This window comes from Equus quagga, chromosome 16, assembly GCF_021613505.1.
Source record: "Equus quagga isolate Etosha38 chromosome 16, UCLA_HA_Equagga_1.0, whole genome shotgun sequence".
NCBI lineage: Eukaryota > Metazoa > Chordata > Mammalia > Perissodactyla > Equidae > Equus > Equus quagga.
This window is the reverse complement of record NC_060282.1, coordinates 54,205,731-54,224,197: the sequence shown is the minus strand read 5'-3', so window position 1 is coordinate 54,224,197 and position 18,467 is coordinate 54,205,731. Positions and strand designations below refer to the sequence as shown.

The 18,467-nt window shown below is 37.8% G+C and overlaps 1 protein-coding gene across 2 annotated transcripts in view; it reads left to right on the top strand.

Annotated features, from left to right (window-relative positions):
- Positions 1 to 8,298: 8,298 nt before the first annotated feature.
- TCEA1 (transcription elongation factor A1) overlaps positions 8,299 to 18,467 on the top strand; it is a 46,386-nt gene continuing 36,217 nt past the window's right edge. Inside the window, exons 1-2 of one of the 2 annotated variants that reach the window (XM_046642309.1) lie at positions 8,300 to 8,522; positions 13,957 to 13,993. Coding sequence is in view for 1 of the 2 variants with exons in the window: in XM_046642308.1 (XP_046498264.1) it covers positions 8,460 to 8,522 (63 nt within the window). In the remaining variant the exon portion in view is untranslated. Of the gene's footprint in view, positions 8,523 to 13,956; positions 13,994 to 18,467 lie in introns of both variants that reach the window. The other variant, XM_046642308.1, reaches the window with a different exon arrangement.

Sequence of the window (18,467 nt, the reverse complement as noted above, 5' to 3'; positions counted from 1 at the left end):
AAAAAGTGAGAAATGTTGGAGAGGTTGTGGAGAAAAAGGAACCCTCATGCACTCTTGGTGGGAATGCAAACTGGTGCAGCCACTATGGAAAACAGTATGGAGATTTCTCAAAAAATTCAAAATAGAAATACCTTATGACCCAGCCATCCCACTACTGGGTATCTATCCAAAGAACTTGAAATCAGCAATTCCAAAAGTCCCATGCACCCCTCTGTTCATCGCAGCATTATTTACAATAGCCAAGATGTGGAAGCAACCTAAGTGCCCATCAACTGATGATTGGATAAAGAAGATATGGTATATATATATACAATGGAATACTACTCAGCCATAAAAAAGGACAAAATCGTCCCATTCACAACAACATGGACGGACCTTGAGGGTACTATGTTAAGTGAAATAAGCCAGATAGAGAAAGACGAACTGTGTATGACTCCACTTATAAGTGGAAGTTAACATATAGACAAAGAGAACTGATTGGTGGTTATCAGGGGAAAGGGGGGGTAGGGGGAGGGCACAAAGGGTGAAGTGGTGTACCTACAACATGACTAACAATAGTGTACAACTGAAATTTCACAAGGTTGTAAACTATCATAATCTTAAGAAAAAGAAAAAAAATAAAGGAAAATGAACCAGCCACTGTCACCTGGGGCAAAGAATATAATTTCTGGGAAACAATAGATACACTGAAAAGCCAAAGAAGAAAGGCAGGGGAGTGAGATGCTTTGAGGAATAAAGGCTTTGAAAAGCTTCCACATATTCCTGGAAATCTAGAAGCCCATGTGCATGTACAGGGTAGGGTGCATGCTCAAAAAGACCTGAGAAGGCTCTAAACTCTCACCTCTGGCTAATCTGGAAGCCCTGGGCAAGCAAGATGTGAAAGCAAAGGCAGAGTTGTAAGCTGCCCACTTGAATGTTACAGGCATGCCCCAACACACACAGAGCCTAGCTGCAAACAGTGAGAATTTTTTTGTTTTTGTTATTGTTTTTTTGTCTCTAGATGTTTAAGGAAATCTCTATCAAATTACTAGCTGGCCACTAAGCTAAAAAAATGGGGACTTAGTTACCACACACGACAATGAATATAGTTTTTTACCAAAAAAGAGTTTAGAGGAGTCACTAAACAAAAAAACTTAAAAAACAAAAACTGTAACACTCAAGAAACAGCAACAACTCTGATTTTCAGAGTTGATACATTATAATATTCAAAATGTCCAGTGTTTAACAAAAAATAAAAAGCAGGGAAAGAAACAAGAAAGTCTATAGACCATTAACAGGATATAAAAGAAATGAACATAAACTGTCCCTGAGGAAGCCCAGACACTGAACTCACTAGACAAAGACCTGAAATAAACTCTCTTAAATATGATCAAAGAACTAAAGCGAACCATGGGCAAAGAATTAAAACAAACCAGGAGAATAATATCTCGATATCAATAGAGATTATCAATAAAGAGATAAAAATTCAGGTACCAAATAGATATTTGGAGCTGAAAGAACAGTAATTGAAATAAAAATTCACTAGAGGGAAGCTACAGCAGGGTGGAGCAGGCAGAAGAATCAGACTTGAAGATAGGCCAACTGAAATTATCCGGTCTGAGGACCAGGAAGGAAAAAAAAAAGAACGAAGAAAAATGAACAGAGCCTAAGAAGTTGGTGAAAAACCATCAAGTGTACCAATATACACATCATGGGTGTCCCAGAAGGAGAAAAGAGCATAAAAAATATTGAAGAAATGATGGCAACTCCCCAAATTTGATGAAAGATATGAATCTACACATCCAAGAAGCTTAATAAACTCAAAGTAGAATAAACTCAAAGAGATCCACACTGAGCCAATTGAAATCAGTCAAAAGACAAAGAGAGAATCTTGAAGCAGCAAGAGTGAAGGAACTCATCATGTCCAAGATTCCTCCACCAGATTAACAGATGATTTCTCAGCAGAAATTATGGAGGCCAGTAAGCAGTAGCATGTTATATTTAACGTGCTGAAAGAAAAAAATGTCAATGAACAATTCTATGTCTGGCAAACCTATACTTCAAAACTGGAGAAATTAAGACACTCACAGATAAACAAAAGCTAAAGGAATTAAATGCTAGTATACCTGCCCTACAAGAAATGCTTCAGGCTGAAATGAAAGGACACTAGACAGTAACTGGAAGCCATATGAAGAAATAAAGAACACCTAAAGGTACTTACATAGGTAAATATAAACACCAGTATTATTGTACTTTTGGCTTGTGACTCCTCTTTTTTCCCTACATGATTTAAAAGACAAATGCATAAAATGTTAAGTATAGATCTACATTACTTGGCACACATTTTGTAATGATTTAATTTATGACAACAAGTGTATCGAGAGGGGAGAACTAAATTGTACAGCAGCAGGACATTTGTATATTACTGCAGCAACGCTGGGGTTACTTAAACTGGATTAGTATAATTTTAAGATGTTAATTGTAATCCCCAGAGTAACCACTAAGAAAATAAACATATGCAGAAAAGGAAATGAGAATGGAGTAAAAAGTGTTATACTACAAAAAGTCAATCACAAAAGAAGGCAGTAATGTAGGAAATGAGGAATAAAAAAGGTCTAAGACACAGAAAAGAGGCAGAAAAATGGCAGAAGTCCTTATCAGTAGTTATCTTAAATTAAACAGGGCAAAGTATTCAATTAAAAGGCAGAGACTGGTAGAATGGATTTTAAAAAGACATGCAACTATATGATGTCTTACAAGAGACTCACTTTAGATCGAAAGACATAAGTAGATGGAAAGCGAAAGGATGGAAAAAGATGTTTCATGCAAATGGTAACTGAAAGAGAGCTGGGGTGGCTATACCAGTATAAGACAAAATAGATTTCAAGACAAAAATTGCTACAAAAGAGGGGCCAGCCCAGTGGTGCAGTGGTTAAGTTGGGGTGTTCTGCTTTGGCAGCCTGGGGTTTGCCGGTTCATATCCTGGGTGTGAACCTACGCACGGCTTATCAAGCCATGCTGTGGCAGGCGTCCCACATAAAATAGAGGAAGATTGGCAAGGATGGGCCAGTCTTCCTCAGCAAAAAGAGGAGGATTGGTGGCAGATGTTGGTGGCAGATGTTAGCTCAGGGCTAATATTTCTCAAAAAAAAATGCTATAAAAGGAAAAGGACATTAGGGGTTGGCCCAGTGGTGTAGTGGTTAAGTTTAGCGCACTCTGCTTCAGCAGCCCGGGTTCATGGGTTCAGATCCTGGGCTAGGAATTGCACCGTGCTGTGGTGGTGACCCACATATAAAATAGAGGAAGATTGGCACAGATGTTAGCTCAGGACCAATCTTCTTCACCAAAAAAAGAAAAAAAAGGATATTACATATTGATAAATGGTCAATCCATCAAGAAGATACAGCAATCACAAGCATATATGCACCTTACAATAGAGTTCCAATATATATGAAGCAAAAACTGACACAATTTAAGGTAGAAATGGACAGTTCTGTGATAATAGTTGGAAACTTCAATATACACCACTTTCCATAATGGATAGAACAACTAGCCAAAAGATCAATAGGAAATAGAGGACTTGAACAACACTATAAACTAACTAGAGCTAACAGACATATACAGTACACTTTACCCAACAACAAAAGAATGTACCTTCTTCCCAAGAACACATGGAACATTCTCCAGGATAGACCACATGTTGGGCAAAATTAGTCTCAACAAATTTTAAAAGATTGAAATTATACAAAGTATCTCTCCAACCACAATGAAATAATGCTAGGTATAAATAACAGGAAAAAAAGGGAAATTCACAAATTGTGCATATTAAATAGACTCATTATGGCAATAAAAAAGAATAAGAAATAAACAACGCACTAAAACACAATAAATGGGTCAAAAAGGAATCACAGAGAAATCAGAAAATATTTTGGGTCAAATGAAAACAAAAACACAACAATCCAAAACTTCTGGAATGTAGTGAATACAGTGTTCAGAGGTAATTTATAGTGGTAAATGCGTATATTTAAAAAGAAGAAATATCTTATATTAAAAATGTAAATTTATACTTTAAGGAATTGAATAAAGAGAAGCAAACTAAACTCCAAGCTGTCAGAAAGAAGGAAATAGTAACAATTAGATTAGATAAAAGTGAAATTCAAAATTAGAAAACCAATAGAATTGACTAAATCAAAAGTTGGTTATTTGAGAAGACCAAAAAAAAATGACAAAACTTTAGCTACGACTAAGAAAAAAAAGAAGAGTCAATTACTAAAATGAGAAATTAAAGTGGGGGGATTACCACCAACATTATAGAAATAAAAATAACTATAAGAGAATATTATGAGCAATTGTATGTCAAAAAATTAGATAATCTAGGTGAAATGAACAAATTCCTAGAAACATACAAACTACCAAAACTGACTCAAAAAGAAATAAAAAATCTAGATAGACCTATAAGAGACTGAATGAGTAACTAAAACTTCCCAAGAAAGAAAAGCCCAGGACCAGATGGTTTCACTGGTGAATTCTATCAAACATTTAAAGAGTTAACACTAGTCCTTCTCAACTCCTTCAAAATAGAAGAGGATGTCACATTTCCTGATGCATTCTACGAGGCCAGTATTACCCAGATATCAAAGCCACTCAAAGATAACTATAGATGAATATTCTTTATTAGTATAGATACAAAAATCTTAGACAAAATACTAGGAAATCATATCCAGGATCACACCAAAAGGATCATACAAATGGGATTTATATCAAGAATGCAAGGGTGGTTCAACACATGAAATCAATCAATATAATCCACCGCATTAACAGAATGAAGAAAAAATGTGACATGATCATCTCAATTGACACAGAAAAAGCACTTGACAAAATCCAACAACTAATCATGATAGAAATGCTCAATAAACTAGGAAGAGAAGGAAACTTCCTCAACATCGATAAAAGGCATCTATGAAAACCCCACAGCTGACATACGCAACGGTGAAAGACTGAAAGCTTTCCCTCTAAGATCAAGAACATGAGAATGATTCCTGCTTTCACTATTCTATTCAACATTGTATTAGAAGTTCTAGCCAGAGAAATTAAGCAGAAAAAATAAAAATAAAAAGGCATTCAAATTGGAAAGGAAGAAGCAAAACACTTTCTTGAATAAAATGATCTTATTATGTAGAAAATCCTAAAGAACCAAGAAAAAAATTAGAGCTAATAAACTCAGCAAATTTGTGGGATACAGATCAACATAGAAAAATAAGTTGTATTTGTAAACACTAGCAATGAACAATTTGAAAAGGAAATTAACAAGTCCATTTTCAATAGTATTTAAAAGAATAAAATATCTAGGAATAAATTTAACGAAAGAGGCAAAAGATTTGTATACTGAAAACTACAAAATATTGTGGAAAGAAATTAAAGTATATCTAAATAAATGGAAAAACATTCCATTTTTATAAATTGGAAGACTTACTTTTGTTAAAATGGCAATGGTAAATCTTCATAACCTTGGTTTTGGCAATGGTTTCTTATATATGACACCTAAATTACAAGCAACAAAAGAAAACAGATAAATTGGACTTCCATAAAATTAAATAGGTTTGCACATCAAAGATCACTATCAAGAGGTGAAAAGACAATCCACAGGATAAGAAACAATACTTGCAAATCATATGTGATAAGAGTCTAATATCCAGAACATACAAAGAACTCCTATAAAATCCAACAATAAAAAGACAACCAGGTTAAAGCTTAGGCAAAGGATTTAGACATTTCTCCAGATGTATAAAAGGCCAACAAGCACATTAAAGTGTGCTCAACACAATTAGTCACTAGAGAAATGCAAATTAAAACCACAATGAGATATCACTTCATATTCACTAGGATGGTTAGAATAAATGTATGGGTAAAAACAAGTGTTGGCAAGGATGTGGAGAAATTGGAACCCTAGTACATTTCTGGTGGGAAGGTAAAATGATGTAGTTGCTGTGGAAAACAGATTGGCAGTTCCTCAAAATTAAATAAGTGTCATATGACCTAGCAACCCACTCCTAGGTACATAATGAAAAAAATTGAAAATAGATGTTCACACAAAACTTTGTACACAAATATTCACAGCAGCCCTATTCACAAGAGTGAAAACATGGAATAGTGAAAGGTAAGTGGAAACAATCCACGTGTCCATCAATTGGTGAATTAATAAATAAATGTGGTATATCCATACAATGCAGTATTATTCAGCCAAAAAAATAGAATGAAATACTGATACATGCTACAACATAGATAAACCTTGAAAACATTATGCTAAGTGAAAGAAGCCAGTCATAAAAGGTCACATATTGTATGATTCTACTTATATGAAATGATCAGAATATTCAAGTCTATAGAGATAGAAAGCAGATTAGTGGCTGCCAAAGGTTGAGGGGATGAGGAATCAGGAATAACCACCTAAAGGGTACAGGGTTTCTTTTTAAGGTGACGAAAATTTTTGGAAATCTTTTTGGAACTAGGTAGATGGTTGCACAACATTTTGATTGTACTAAATGCTACTGAACTGTACATTTTAAACTAGTTAAAATGGTAAATTTTACGTTGATAAAGTTAATTTGTATATTGGAGCCCACAAAATGGAGGCCGCCCCAGAGGCCCTGCTCACATAACAAATCTAAACCTAAGTCAGTCTGCAGTTATGGGAAACACCTGTCAAGGAAACCTAACATGCACCCGTCACAATCCTCCAATTTAGCTTTAGCTAGCTTACCTTACCCTAGAAAAAGGACCTGCTAGCCTTGTATGGAAATCCCCCACCTCCTAGCCACTCATGCCTTGTATCCGGGTTGCTTCTTCTAAGGTTCTATAAACTGCTCTTGCCCCAAATCCCAGGGGAAGAGTGCTCCACTGCTTGTGAAGTACTGGACTCTTCCAATCCATGGATTGTTTTCTCTTGAATAAAAGACATTAAATTCATTACTAAATTGTTTTAATTTTGTCATTTGACAATGTTATGCGTATTTTACCATAGTAAAAAAAAAAAAAAGCTGATTCTTCGGGAAAAGCAAAAATGACGATTATTAGAGTGAATATACAAATCCATAAACATAAATGGAGGTTTTTTTACATACTCATTAACTGATGTATCAAGCACACAACGAAGTGGGATATAAGTATCTGAACAATAAAATTAGCTTCTGGCTAATAGTCCTATATAGAACCACCTATTCGCCATTACAGAATATAAGCTTTTTCTCAGGACACACAGAATATTTATAAAATTGACAAAACAAGACTCAACGAATACCTTAGAAGCAGTAACTTCCTAATCATATATTCTCAATACAATTCAGGCTGGGAATCAATAATAAAAAGGCGATTTAAAAATGAAATAAATGAGAAAGGGAAATGGTCCAAATTATTCTTACCCCCAAATAACAGAGCTAGAACTAGGAAAAACCTGTCATCTCAGTATAGGAAAAATATTATTAGGTGGTGAATTTTGATTAATGAGAGTTAAATCTGGTGTAGGGATATGTCTGCAAATAGCATGAGTTGGTAGTAAAAGGTGTAATTGGGCAAAGACCAATGGAAGGACCTTACACTCTCCATTGTTAGTAACAGCTATTGCAATTTTCGACCTTGGTTTTGTGTTGTAAGTCATAACTCTCAAGGATGTCAACTTCCTCACTGATCTTCAGAAGCAGGTGAGAGGGCTTATTTCTTTGAGAACGTTTCTGTCAACTATTATTCAGTTTCTATATTCAAAGTACTATGTCCAACATTCCGAGTCAGGAAACAAACAGGATCGGTCCTTAAGGCGCTTACAAACGATTTGACTTTAAAAAAGGAAACGCTTAAAACGATCAAATCCATATTACAAGGAGCTCTTTGGGAGGATGGGGGAGGGGGTTCTGTTTTTCTCGGCAGCCGTCTACCTTGGAGCAAATGCTTGGGTTGCGACTGACTTTAAAAACTGCCAACGTTCCATTCTCTAAACCCGCCTCAGTTCAGAGCTCGGCAGACCTCTCTAAGTTCTAAAGCTCCGGGCCGTCCCGGGGGAGAACCTCCACCTTGTGCGGAGGCGGGGCCCAAGGCGAACGCGCGGCAAAACTCGGCCTTGCCTCCCGCCGGCTTTCACGACTGCCGGACAGGAAGCCCTGCTGCTGATCTGGCTCGTGGCCCCATTGACAGCACTGGGGCCGACGCCCGCCTGCCGCGAGCCTTGGCTCACTTCTTCCCAGCGATCTGCTGTCGATTGGTAGCGCCTGCACGGCGCGCGCGGAGCTCGATTGGCGCTGCCTGCGGGGGAGGAGCCGCTGACGCCGCCGCCGCCGCCGCCGCCGCTGCTGCCGCCGCGGACTCGGTTTGTGAGGAAGGGCCTAGGCCGGGCCTGCTGTGGTGGGCTACCGTCCTGCCGTCCCTTTCGCCCCAGCTTCGCCCTCGCCCCGTCCCAAACGGGCTGGGTGCGGGGACGACCTGCCGCAGCCATGGAGGACGAGGTGGTCCGCATTGCCAAGAAGATGGACAAGATGGTGCAGAAGAAGAACGCGGTGAGCGCGGCGGGCGGCGCGGGCCGGCAGGGAGGCCGAGCGGCGGGCGGGGGCCAGAAGCGCTGGGCTCCAGGGGGCCCAGCCCGCCCGTGCCAGCCCTCCCCGCGCGGGCAGCTGCGGCGGATCGCGCCCGCGGCCTGGGAGGGCGGCCGGGGAGGGCGGCCGGGGGTGGCAGTGCGCTCCCGCGGCCACAGCCGTTAGGACCCATTCGTGGTGCTGCCAAGTCCCTCGTTGTTAGTCCACGGTAACAAGCCTGACGAGGCGTTCTCTCCTTTTATTTTAAACTTTCGTGGTAGTACATCCTCGCTAATTTGGCTTAAGAATTGAAGAGTGTAGAAAGCTCTCACTGTTGCAAGCCTTCATTCTCCTTTCCGTGGTCGTTGTTTAACAACTGGAAATAATATCAAATAGAGGTTTGTGGTCTATTTTAGACATCAGGCTCATAAATTAGAATGTAAAATTCCTGGATCTTATTTTTGAAGACGACTAAACGTTCGCTTGATTATCTCGGTTACGCTGTATGTTTGTTTAGCAGTTGAAAAGGTAAAATAAGCCAGCGTACTTGACAAGTTGCTAAACGTTTTTAAAAAAGTGGATCTTGTGAGGTGGTAGTGTACAGCAGAGCTATGACTAAAGCACACACCCTAACTAGGATGTGCTGGTCGATGGGTTTGGACAAATGTCATTGCTTGGTCCTCTCCAAGTGGTTTACGGTTAGTACCAGTGGTGTTATCTTGTTAGGGATAAGTGTTTATGTGAACGTGTTCTCTTGTGGTTTCTATGAGGTCTGTCTTCAGTTTCTGCATTTTTGTCCTCCTGTGTGTGCCACTGTCAATCCCTTGCTTCACAGTCATGTGTTGCACTTAAAGTTCCATGATTATCTTCACCTGAATTTATTCCACCATGCTGAGCACATTTTCAGTGTCCACAGCACCTGAAATAACGTATTCTCCTTTATAAAATAAATTCCCTATCAAACTGGTGTTAGGGAGGAAAGGAATGCTCTGATTTGTACAGCACTTTAGAGTTACAAAGCATCTGCAAAATTCTTTTGAGATTGACAACACTGCTGTGGTGTATCCATTGCACAGAATAAGAAATTGAGTCAAGAGGAAGACGGGCATGGATGTTAGCTCAGGGCCAGTTTTCCTCAGTGAAAAAAGAGGAGGAGTGGCAGCAGTTAGCTCAGGGCTAATCTTCCTAAAAACAAAACAAAACAAAACAAAAAAAAGAAATTGAGTTAGATTGAGTAGTTCACCTACTTCAGTTAAATTCTGTGCAATTTGAATTAAGCCAGGACCCAGGTTTTCTACTAGACCACATGCCAGAGTGGAAAGTAGTCTTTAACACTAAATTCATAAAACTTCGGACATAGCCTGTTCCTCTTTTCCTTTAACAGGTGCATCACCCAGCATCTAATTTCATACCCTGTTAATCTATATTTGCAATTTTGACCTTTTAAAGTATTTCCTGTTTGTTTTCTATTCCAGATGTTACCCATGCCATTTCTTTTTGCTATTGATACAGCCTTTTCATCCTCCACTCCAAGTGATGTGTTCTGAATATTTGATAGGCTGAACATTTCTGTTATTTTGTTTAAACTGAAAAGTTTTTTACTTTGCCTGGAGATCCCTAGACGCCCACAGTAGAAGCTCTGAGGGAAAAAGGCCATTTGTGGGGTGATATTTTCCTCTAACTCGGGCTATGATGTGTATCCTTTAATCATCTAATGTATTAGATGTTTGTTTTTGCTTGTTTGTTTCCTTTCCATGTAATAGATGTTTCCTAAAAAATGCGTAATTCCTTAGTGGGCCAGTATGGAGAAGACCAGTTTGTATTTATCTGCAGTTCTCAAATTATAAATGCATTTTCCTTAGTCATAAATCTGGAGGAGAACGAGGATAAACTCAACAGATAATCCTCAAATCTTGATCTAATAGTTAAAAACTTTACCAATATGAAAACTTACCCCCCCAAAAGAAAGGTCAAATTGACTGGCCCTTTTCCTTTTTTTTTCCCTTCTCTCTTTTATTGTCTGTCTTATAGAAATTCAAATAGGCAAATAAAATAAAGAGAAAGGGAAATGATCCAAATGACTGCCCTCCCGGCCTCCCCAAAGCACATTGTCAACCCAACAAATAGCTTTTTAAATGTTCAGTCATTTAGCAGAAATTATTCTGGGGGTTGTAGGATCATGGTAGATTTATTTCTCTCTTTTTTGTGGTTTCTAGATTCTCTGAGCTATTTTTCATATTTTTATACTATGAAAAAGTAAACTTTGCTTGAAAAATGATAGTTATTCTCTGAATTGACAAATTTAAGTGTTGTTATTGGATATTGTTTTGTTTTAATAAAACTGTAGGTGTCACATTTCAGAAATAATAAAAACAGCTACCATTTATTGAGCTATTACTCTGAGCCAGGCATTCTGCTAAGTACTTAACCTACCTTATCTCATCTATTCCTTGGACATTTTTGCAAGATAAGTATTATTCCCATTCAAAAAATGAGGAAATTAAGTATTTAGAATGTTAAATGAATTGTTCTAAGCCAAATAGCTAGAAAGTGGCCAAATGAAGATGTGAATTTCAGTCTATTTTGTTCCAAATCCAGTACTACTGTGTTCATCTAGTGTGTGTCTAAGAAGACCCTGGCGTCTGTTTTTGAACCTTGCGTGGGTGCAATTAAATGAATCTAAGACCAGGAAGTAAGAGTATTGGTTCTTCTGGGGCAGACAGGTTTCCTGAAATACCCAGTCAATATACCTGACCCTAGTACTACCCAGAATGTTGCCCCATGTGTATATTTGATCTTAAATAGTATTAATAGTTTTACAAGTGCCCGCTAGGAGGCCACGATGGACCACATAAGTTAGTTCCAACTTTTCAGATATTAGCTGTTTTTACTTAGGTTTTTTCTTGTCATTTTGACTTGATGTCAATAAGCAAATCTTACTCCTGATCTGGGTTCACATTCTGGCTATCTGAACTTTAGCTGTGTGATCTTAGGCAAGTTCCTTAACATCTCTAAAATGTTTTTCTTGGTGGTAAATTGGAGATAATTTAGTAAAGCTTAAATGAATATAAAATTCTTGCCAGTGCCTAAGATACGGTAAGGGCCAAAGAAACCTTCTGAATTGTTTTTATAAGTATTTATGACACTAGACTGTAGAAGGAGGAATGAGGTAAGAACAACTTAGGATTTTCAAGTTCATGGAGAGATTTTGTTAGTGGTGTTGAGGTTTGTTTATTTTTTTTCATTGAAGACTCATGGCTGAGTGGAATTAAATTGCAGGGAGAGAAATCGAAATTAGATGTTAAAATTTCCTAGGAGCTGGGATACATGAAATGTGTACATTTCTAAGTCTTATCATACGTGGATTGAAAAAAAAAACTTCTGGTTTCCATATTGGAATTAGATTGATTAGCATAAATAAAAATTTAGAATGACTACACGATTTTTTATTACAGCTTGATATATACAATAAAATTCACCCTTTTAAAGTGTACAGTTCAGTATATTCACAGATTTGTGCAACTATCACCACTATCTAGTGTTATGAGATTTTCGTCACTCCAAAAAGAAACCCATACCCATTAAGTAGTCATCATCCCTCTCCCCCAACCACTAATCTACATGATGTCTCCATGGATGCCAGACATTTCATGTAAGTGGAATCATACAGTATATGGTCTTTTGTGACTGACTTCTTTCACTTAGTGTTTTCAGGGTTCATCCATGTTATAGCATGTGTTAGTGCTTCATTCCTTTGTATTGCTAAATAGTATTCCACTCTTCTGGTGTATATACCACATTTTGTTTATTCATTCATCATTTGATGGGGTGTTTCCACTTTTTGGCTATTGTGAGTAATGCTGCTAAGAACATTTTTGTGCAAGATTTTGTGTGGGCATATGTTTTTATTTCTGTTGGGTGTATACCTAGCAGTAGAATTGCTGGGTCATTTGATAACTACGTTTAACTTTTTGAGGAACTACTAGACTGCTTTTCAAAGTCGCTGCACCATTTTACATTTTCATCAGCGTATGAGGGTTCCAGTTTCACTGCATCTTCATCCACACTTGTTATTGTTGTTTTTGATTATAGCCATTGTAGTGGCTGTAAAGTGGTATCTTGTTGTGGTTTTGATGTGCATTTCTCTGATGACTTATGATGATGAACATTTTTTCATTGCTTGTTGACTGTTTGTATATCTTTAGAGAAATGTATGTTCAGATCCCTTGCCCATTTTTCAGTTGAGTGTTTGTATTATTGAATTGTAAGAATTCTTTGTATTCCGAATACTAAACCCTTATCAGACACAGGATTTGCATATATTGTCTCCCATTCTATGGGTTGTCTTTTCACTCTTAATGATAGTCTTTTGAAGTACAAAAGCTTTTAATTTTGATGAAGTTGAATTTATATATTTTTTCTTTTCTAACTTTTGCTTTTGGTGTGAAATAACTACAGATTTGAGATGACATAGTAAAATTATAATTTCTAGTTTATAGTAATATTGCTGAGCTGTAACTCAAATATTTACAGTGTAGTGTTTCCTTTTTTAAAACATAAATAGTGGGGCTGGCCCCATGCCTGAGTTGTTAAGTTCACGTGCTCTGCTTCCACACCCCAGGGTTTCGCCATTTTGGATCCTGGGTGCAGACCTAGCGCTGCTTATCAAGCCATGCTGAGGCAGTGTTGCACATAGAAAGGACCTACAACTAGAATATACAGCTGTGTACTGGGGGGCTTTGGGGAGAGGAAGAGGAAGAAAAAGAAAAAGATTGGCAATAAATGTTAACTCAGGGCCAATCTTAAATAAATAAATAAATAAAAATAAAAAATAAATATCATCTTAATTTTTTAAACCTTGAAATCTCATACTAATTCTTACTAGGAAGTGTTTGGGTTAATTGAGCTTAAGTAATTGCTCACTTTAAAATGCTGGCTTATGGCTCTTTGAGAATATTGTTATGGTAGAAATAGGTAATTCTTTTTATATCTTTGTACCACTTATTTATCAACCATGTCCTCTGTATCAGTCACTCTATTTTGATACTTAATATGTGTTATATTACATCATTTGACCATTTTAACTACTCAAGCTTGATATATTGTGCTCACCTACTTGAAAAGAAGCTGAAGCTTGAAAAGGACAAATAACATTCCCAAGATCTTATAATTAGGAAATGACAATGCATGGATTTTAGATCTGTCATATATAGAGCCCATGTTCTTAACTGTATATTCTTGTTGCTCTCTCCTTTTTACATCTCCTTGAGGAGAAGGATGTTTGTATCCTATGCAGTCTTGTATATACTGGGTGCTCAGTACAAGTTTGAATACCATATTTTGTAAAAGTATTTATTTCTGTTGACAGGAGTACCAATGATGTAATAAAGTAGTGTGATAGCTGTTATTTATTTTTCAGCCAGGACTGTGAACTAAATTGGACTCTGGAAGTTAAGGTAAAATCTTTCTTTCTCTTGCATCATTATCTGTAGGAGATGCTGCAATCTAATAGACTTGACCTTTACAGGCAGATAATGATTGAGAAAGGATAGACTATAGTTTCTTGTTTGGTAATGCTATTCACCTGAGTTCACAGAGCAGAACTGCCACCAGTGGACCTCTGGAATGGAAAGAGCAGTATGTAAGGGTCAGGAGACTATAGTGCTTGTCCTTTTATATTATCCATCAGTATGACCTTGGGCAAGTCACTTTCCTTTTCTGAATTTGTTTCTTTCTTTGTATAATTGAGAGTTTGAAGTACATGCTCAAAGATTTCTGTTTATTTTTAAATTCCCTGAAGTCAGAAAAGGTTTCTTTCCTGCTCACTGCTTTATCCTCAGTCAGCATTGAGCAGAGCTTGGCACAGAGTGTTAATGAGTATTTGTTGAGAGGCAATAGGGTATAATTTGACAGAACTGCGTAGATCTCACCTTTTCTAGTTAGTACTCATGTGACCTTGTGCAAGTTTCTTAATTTATCTGGGCTTTAATTTTCTCATCTGTGAAACGGGGATAATAAGATTGCCTGTTCCCATAGGATTTATTGTGAAGATGAAATGAGATAATACATGCAAAGTATTTAACACAATACTTGGCACATGGTAACACCCAAAGAAGTTTTTTTCACTGAATTAATATATGGTCATCTGCTTTTTGCCTTTTTCACTCATTCAGATCATCATAGTTTGTTTCTTAAAGAACTTTGATTGAAATGTTCATCTATTTGGTTAGAACACAGTGTAATTATGAGAAAGGTCACAGTTTTATTCCGTAAGTATTATTTAGCTTTTTCTTCCTTCCATAACCTGTATCTCTAACCCTAGTTGCACCAAAGAAATGAGTGAAAAGGGAGAGTGTGATGAAATTAATGCAAATCTATTGCTTCTACTTGGAAAACAACTTAAACCTTATGCCAGATTGGTGATGTGTTAGAAAAATCAACTTTATATGTGACAGACGGCATTATGTAAGCCTAAGGAGATGCTGCTTTTTAAGGGACTCCTAGAAGTGTGATTTTTATCTTCCTTTCTAATTGAATGTAGGTCAGAAATGGATCACAAAGTCCGTGGAGACATGGGTAGAAGAAAAATGTCCATGGTTGATGTAGGATACAGGTCCACAATCTCTTCATCAAAACCTTTAGAGATAATGGAGAGGTGACCGTCACAAAAAAAAAAAAAAAGCATTAGAATCTTATGTGTTTGAGAATTCCAAATTTTTCAGATTTTATAAAAATAATATACATCCATCGTATATTACATAATATCTTCGGCAAGGTCTGGGCTGTTCCCAGTAATCAGACATTAACATTTCTATAGTGAAATGCAGTACTCTCACATTAACTGGGATAAATAGAACATAAATAGCTTTATATCTCTTGAGATTAAGTGTTGCTGCCAAATGAGTTTATTGAAAACCTATGAGAAATCTTTGAGTTTTCAAAGGTTTTTGATTTGGGGATTTGCAGATATGGGATGTAAGACTTCATTCACTCACAAAAATGTCGTACCTGTAGAAATTCTTGATAAATAGTACATTTAAAGTCAATATTAGCTTCATTCTCTGACAATTACAAATGTTTTACTGTTTTCAGTTGCCTCTAAATAAAAAGAATATAGAATTGTAACATCAGAAGTGAATCATTAAAATCTTTTATAATTGCATAGGTTTTGTTGAACTTATGTATTTATAAGCTACTGGGTTAAATTAAAAAGATGTATCTGTTTGTTGCCGGAAGAAAAGTTAATACTATTTTATTTTCCACGGCCAAGTCTAATGTCTGTCAACTTTAAATGGAAAAATTGTGACTGGAAGCTTTTACTTCATTGTATATTTAAGAAATATAATGGTACCGTGAGATTCCATGCTTGTTTCTTCCTTTGGGTTACACAATGAGGGACATGCTCTGGGGCTTTCTGTTTTCCTGGGGAATGCTGTTCCATTGATTTGTAGGGTGTCTAGTTTTCATATTTTAACATTTCAGGAAGCAAAATGAGTTGCACATATTGTTGGCCAGATGGCTGTTGGGATGTACATTCACAGGCAGAACAGCAAACCCAGCATCAACATTTGCAGAACAGGTATGAGTGACTTGGGAGAAAGTCTGAGAGACGGAGCAGAATGCTCTTTCAACCTCAAGGAACCAAATGGATGAAGAGCACTGGGGATGAAAAACAGCTAGCTCTAAAAACTACAAAGCCAGCTAAGAGCTAATGGCTTTTAGCTCTTTTATGGATTCTTTTATGAAATGTTGCATTACTAGTGTTTTTGGTACAACTTTTTGTGGGGTAAAAACATCAAATCTGAGTCGAAGAGTGAGGTCAGCATCATGGCAGAGTAAGTTATTCCCTTTGTGTCTCCCCTCTAAGTTACAAATAAACAGACATCTATTAAGCAACAGAGCATTTCCTACAAAGCATAACAGGATGCCTGAGAGATCCATGCAGTGATACGTCTAAATGTGGGTGGGATGGGCCCCCAGAGAGTAGTGGAACTAGGAGAGTGGCCCCGTTTCCCTTCCTGGCAGCAGTGATCCAGGAGGGGGATCCTCACATAGTGGCCAAGGTAGTCTGGCCCGTGGGAGCTACCACCCTACCCCACTGGCCCCGTCTGCATGAACACTCCTTGCCGAGTGGCAGTGACTCAGCCCATTCAAAGGTACCCTGCACAGCAGCTTCAGCCCAGCGTGTGTGAACACAGAGTCACTGACTGACATAACTATGAGCAGATGGGGCAGGAACAGAAAAAACAGCCTCTCCTTTGCCCCCAGCCAAACAATGGCGGGGGGAATCTGTGACCAGAGGCAACAGGAACCACAGCAGAACCAGTGACCCAGCCCCCAGGGGGCAACTCCAACACCAGCTCCACCAGCAGGGGGGCTATGTATAAGTCCCTGAGTTCCCAGGCCCCCACCAGTGACAGTAACACCTGTGAACCCAGCACCCCTGCCAGCAGTACAACCAACACCCCAAGACAACCTGGGAACAGCAGCACAGGTGGTGCAGTGGAAAGCAGCATCTGAGCTGACGGAGAGCCACTGGAGGAATGTGAGACACAAGTGACTGGAACCAAAGTTTCCAAATAAGAAAAGGTGAGTACTACCACAGATGCCCTGACAGAGGATCAATTCATCAAACACCATGAAGAACTACAGTTACACTGCAGAACAGAAGGAAAATGACAACTCTTCAGAAACAAAACCTGAAGTCACAGAAGGCTACAATCTGACTGACAGAGAATTCAAAAGAGCTGCCATAAAGAAACTCAGCAAGTAACAAGAAAACTCAGAAAGACAGTTCAGTGAGCTCAGGAATAAAATTAATGAACAGGACTACTTCACCAAAGAGATTGAAGCTCTAAAAAAGAAAAACCAAACAAATTCTGGATATGAAGAACACAATTAATGAGATAAAATATAGAGCAGACCTTATAGAGGAGAGAATGAATGACCTCAAAGATAGAAAGCTAAAAATGCTTCAGCTTGAAGAGGAAAGAGAACTCAGATTTTTTACAAATGAAAAAATTCTTAGAGAAATATTCGACTGAATTAGGAAAAGTGACATAAGGATTATAAGTATCCCAAAAGGAGAAGTGAGGGAGAAAGAAGCATAAAACTTCTTCAAAGAAATAATAGCTGAGAGCTTCCCAAACCTGAGGAAGGAACTGGACATATATGTAGGTGAAGCCAGTAGAACTCCTAATTACATCAGTGCAAGAAGACCTTCTCCAAGAAATATAATATTAAAACTGTCAGTGACAAAGAAAAAATATTAAGGACAGCAAGAGAGAAGAAAATAACCTACAAAGGAACCCCCATCAGGCTTTCAGCAGGTTTCTCGACCAAAACCTTATAGGCTAGGCGAGAATGCAGTTAAATACTGAAAATACTCAAAGACAAAAACTATCAGCCAAGAATACTCTATTCAGTGAAATTATCCTTCAGATATGAAGGAGAAATAAAGACTTTGCAGATAAGTGAAAGCTGAGGGAGTTCATCGCTACTAGACCTGCCTTACAAGAAGTGATAAAGGGAGCCCTCTTACCTGAAACAAAAAGGCAAATGTTTTCAAAGCTTTGAACAAGGAGATAATTAGACAGACAAAATCAGAAAATTACAGCTTTCTATTAGAGTAGGCTAGCAAACGTTAAGTTATAACATAAAAGATAAAGGGAAGGAAAGCATCAAAAATAACTATAAACACTTCAGTTTAGTCACAAACACAACACAAAAAGGAATAATTGGTGACAACGAAAACATAGAAGGGGAAGAGCAAGGGGTTGGAACCTGCTTAGGCTAGTGGAGATAAGAGTCTATCAGAAAGTGGACTATCTCATCTATGAGATCTTTTATATAAACCTTGTGGTAACTGCAATACAGACAGAACTGAGTCACAAATCATAAATAAAGGTAAAATTGAGAAAACCACCAAAC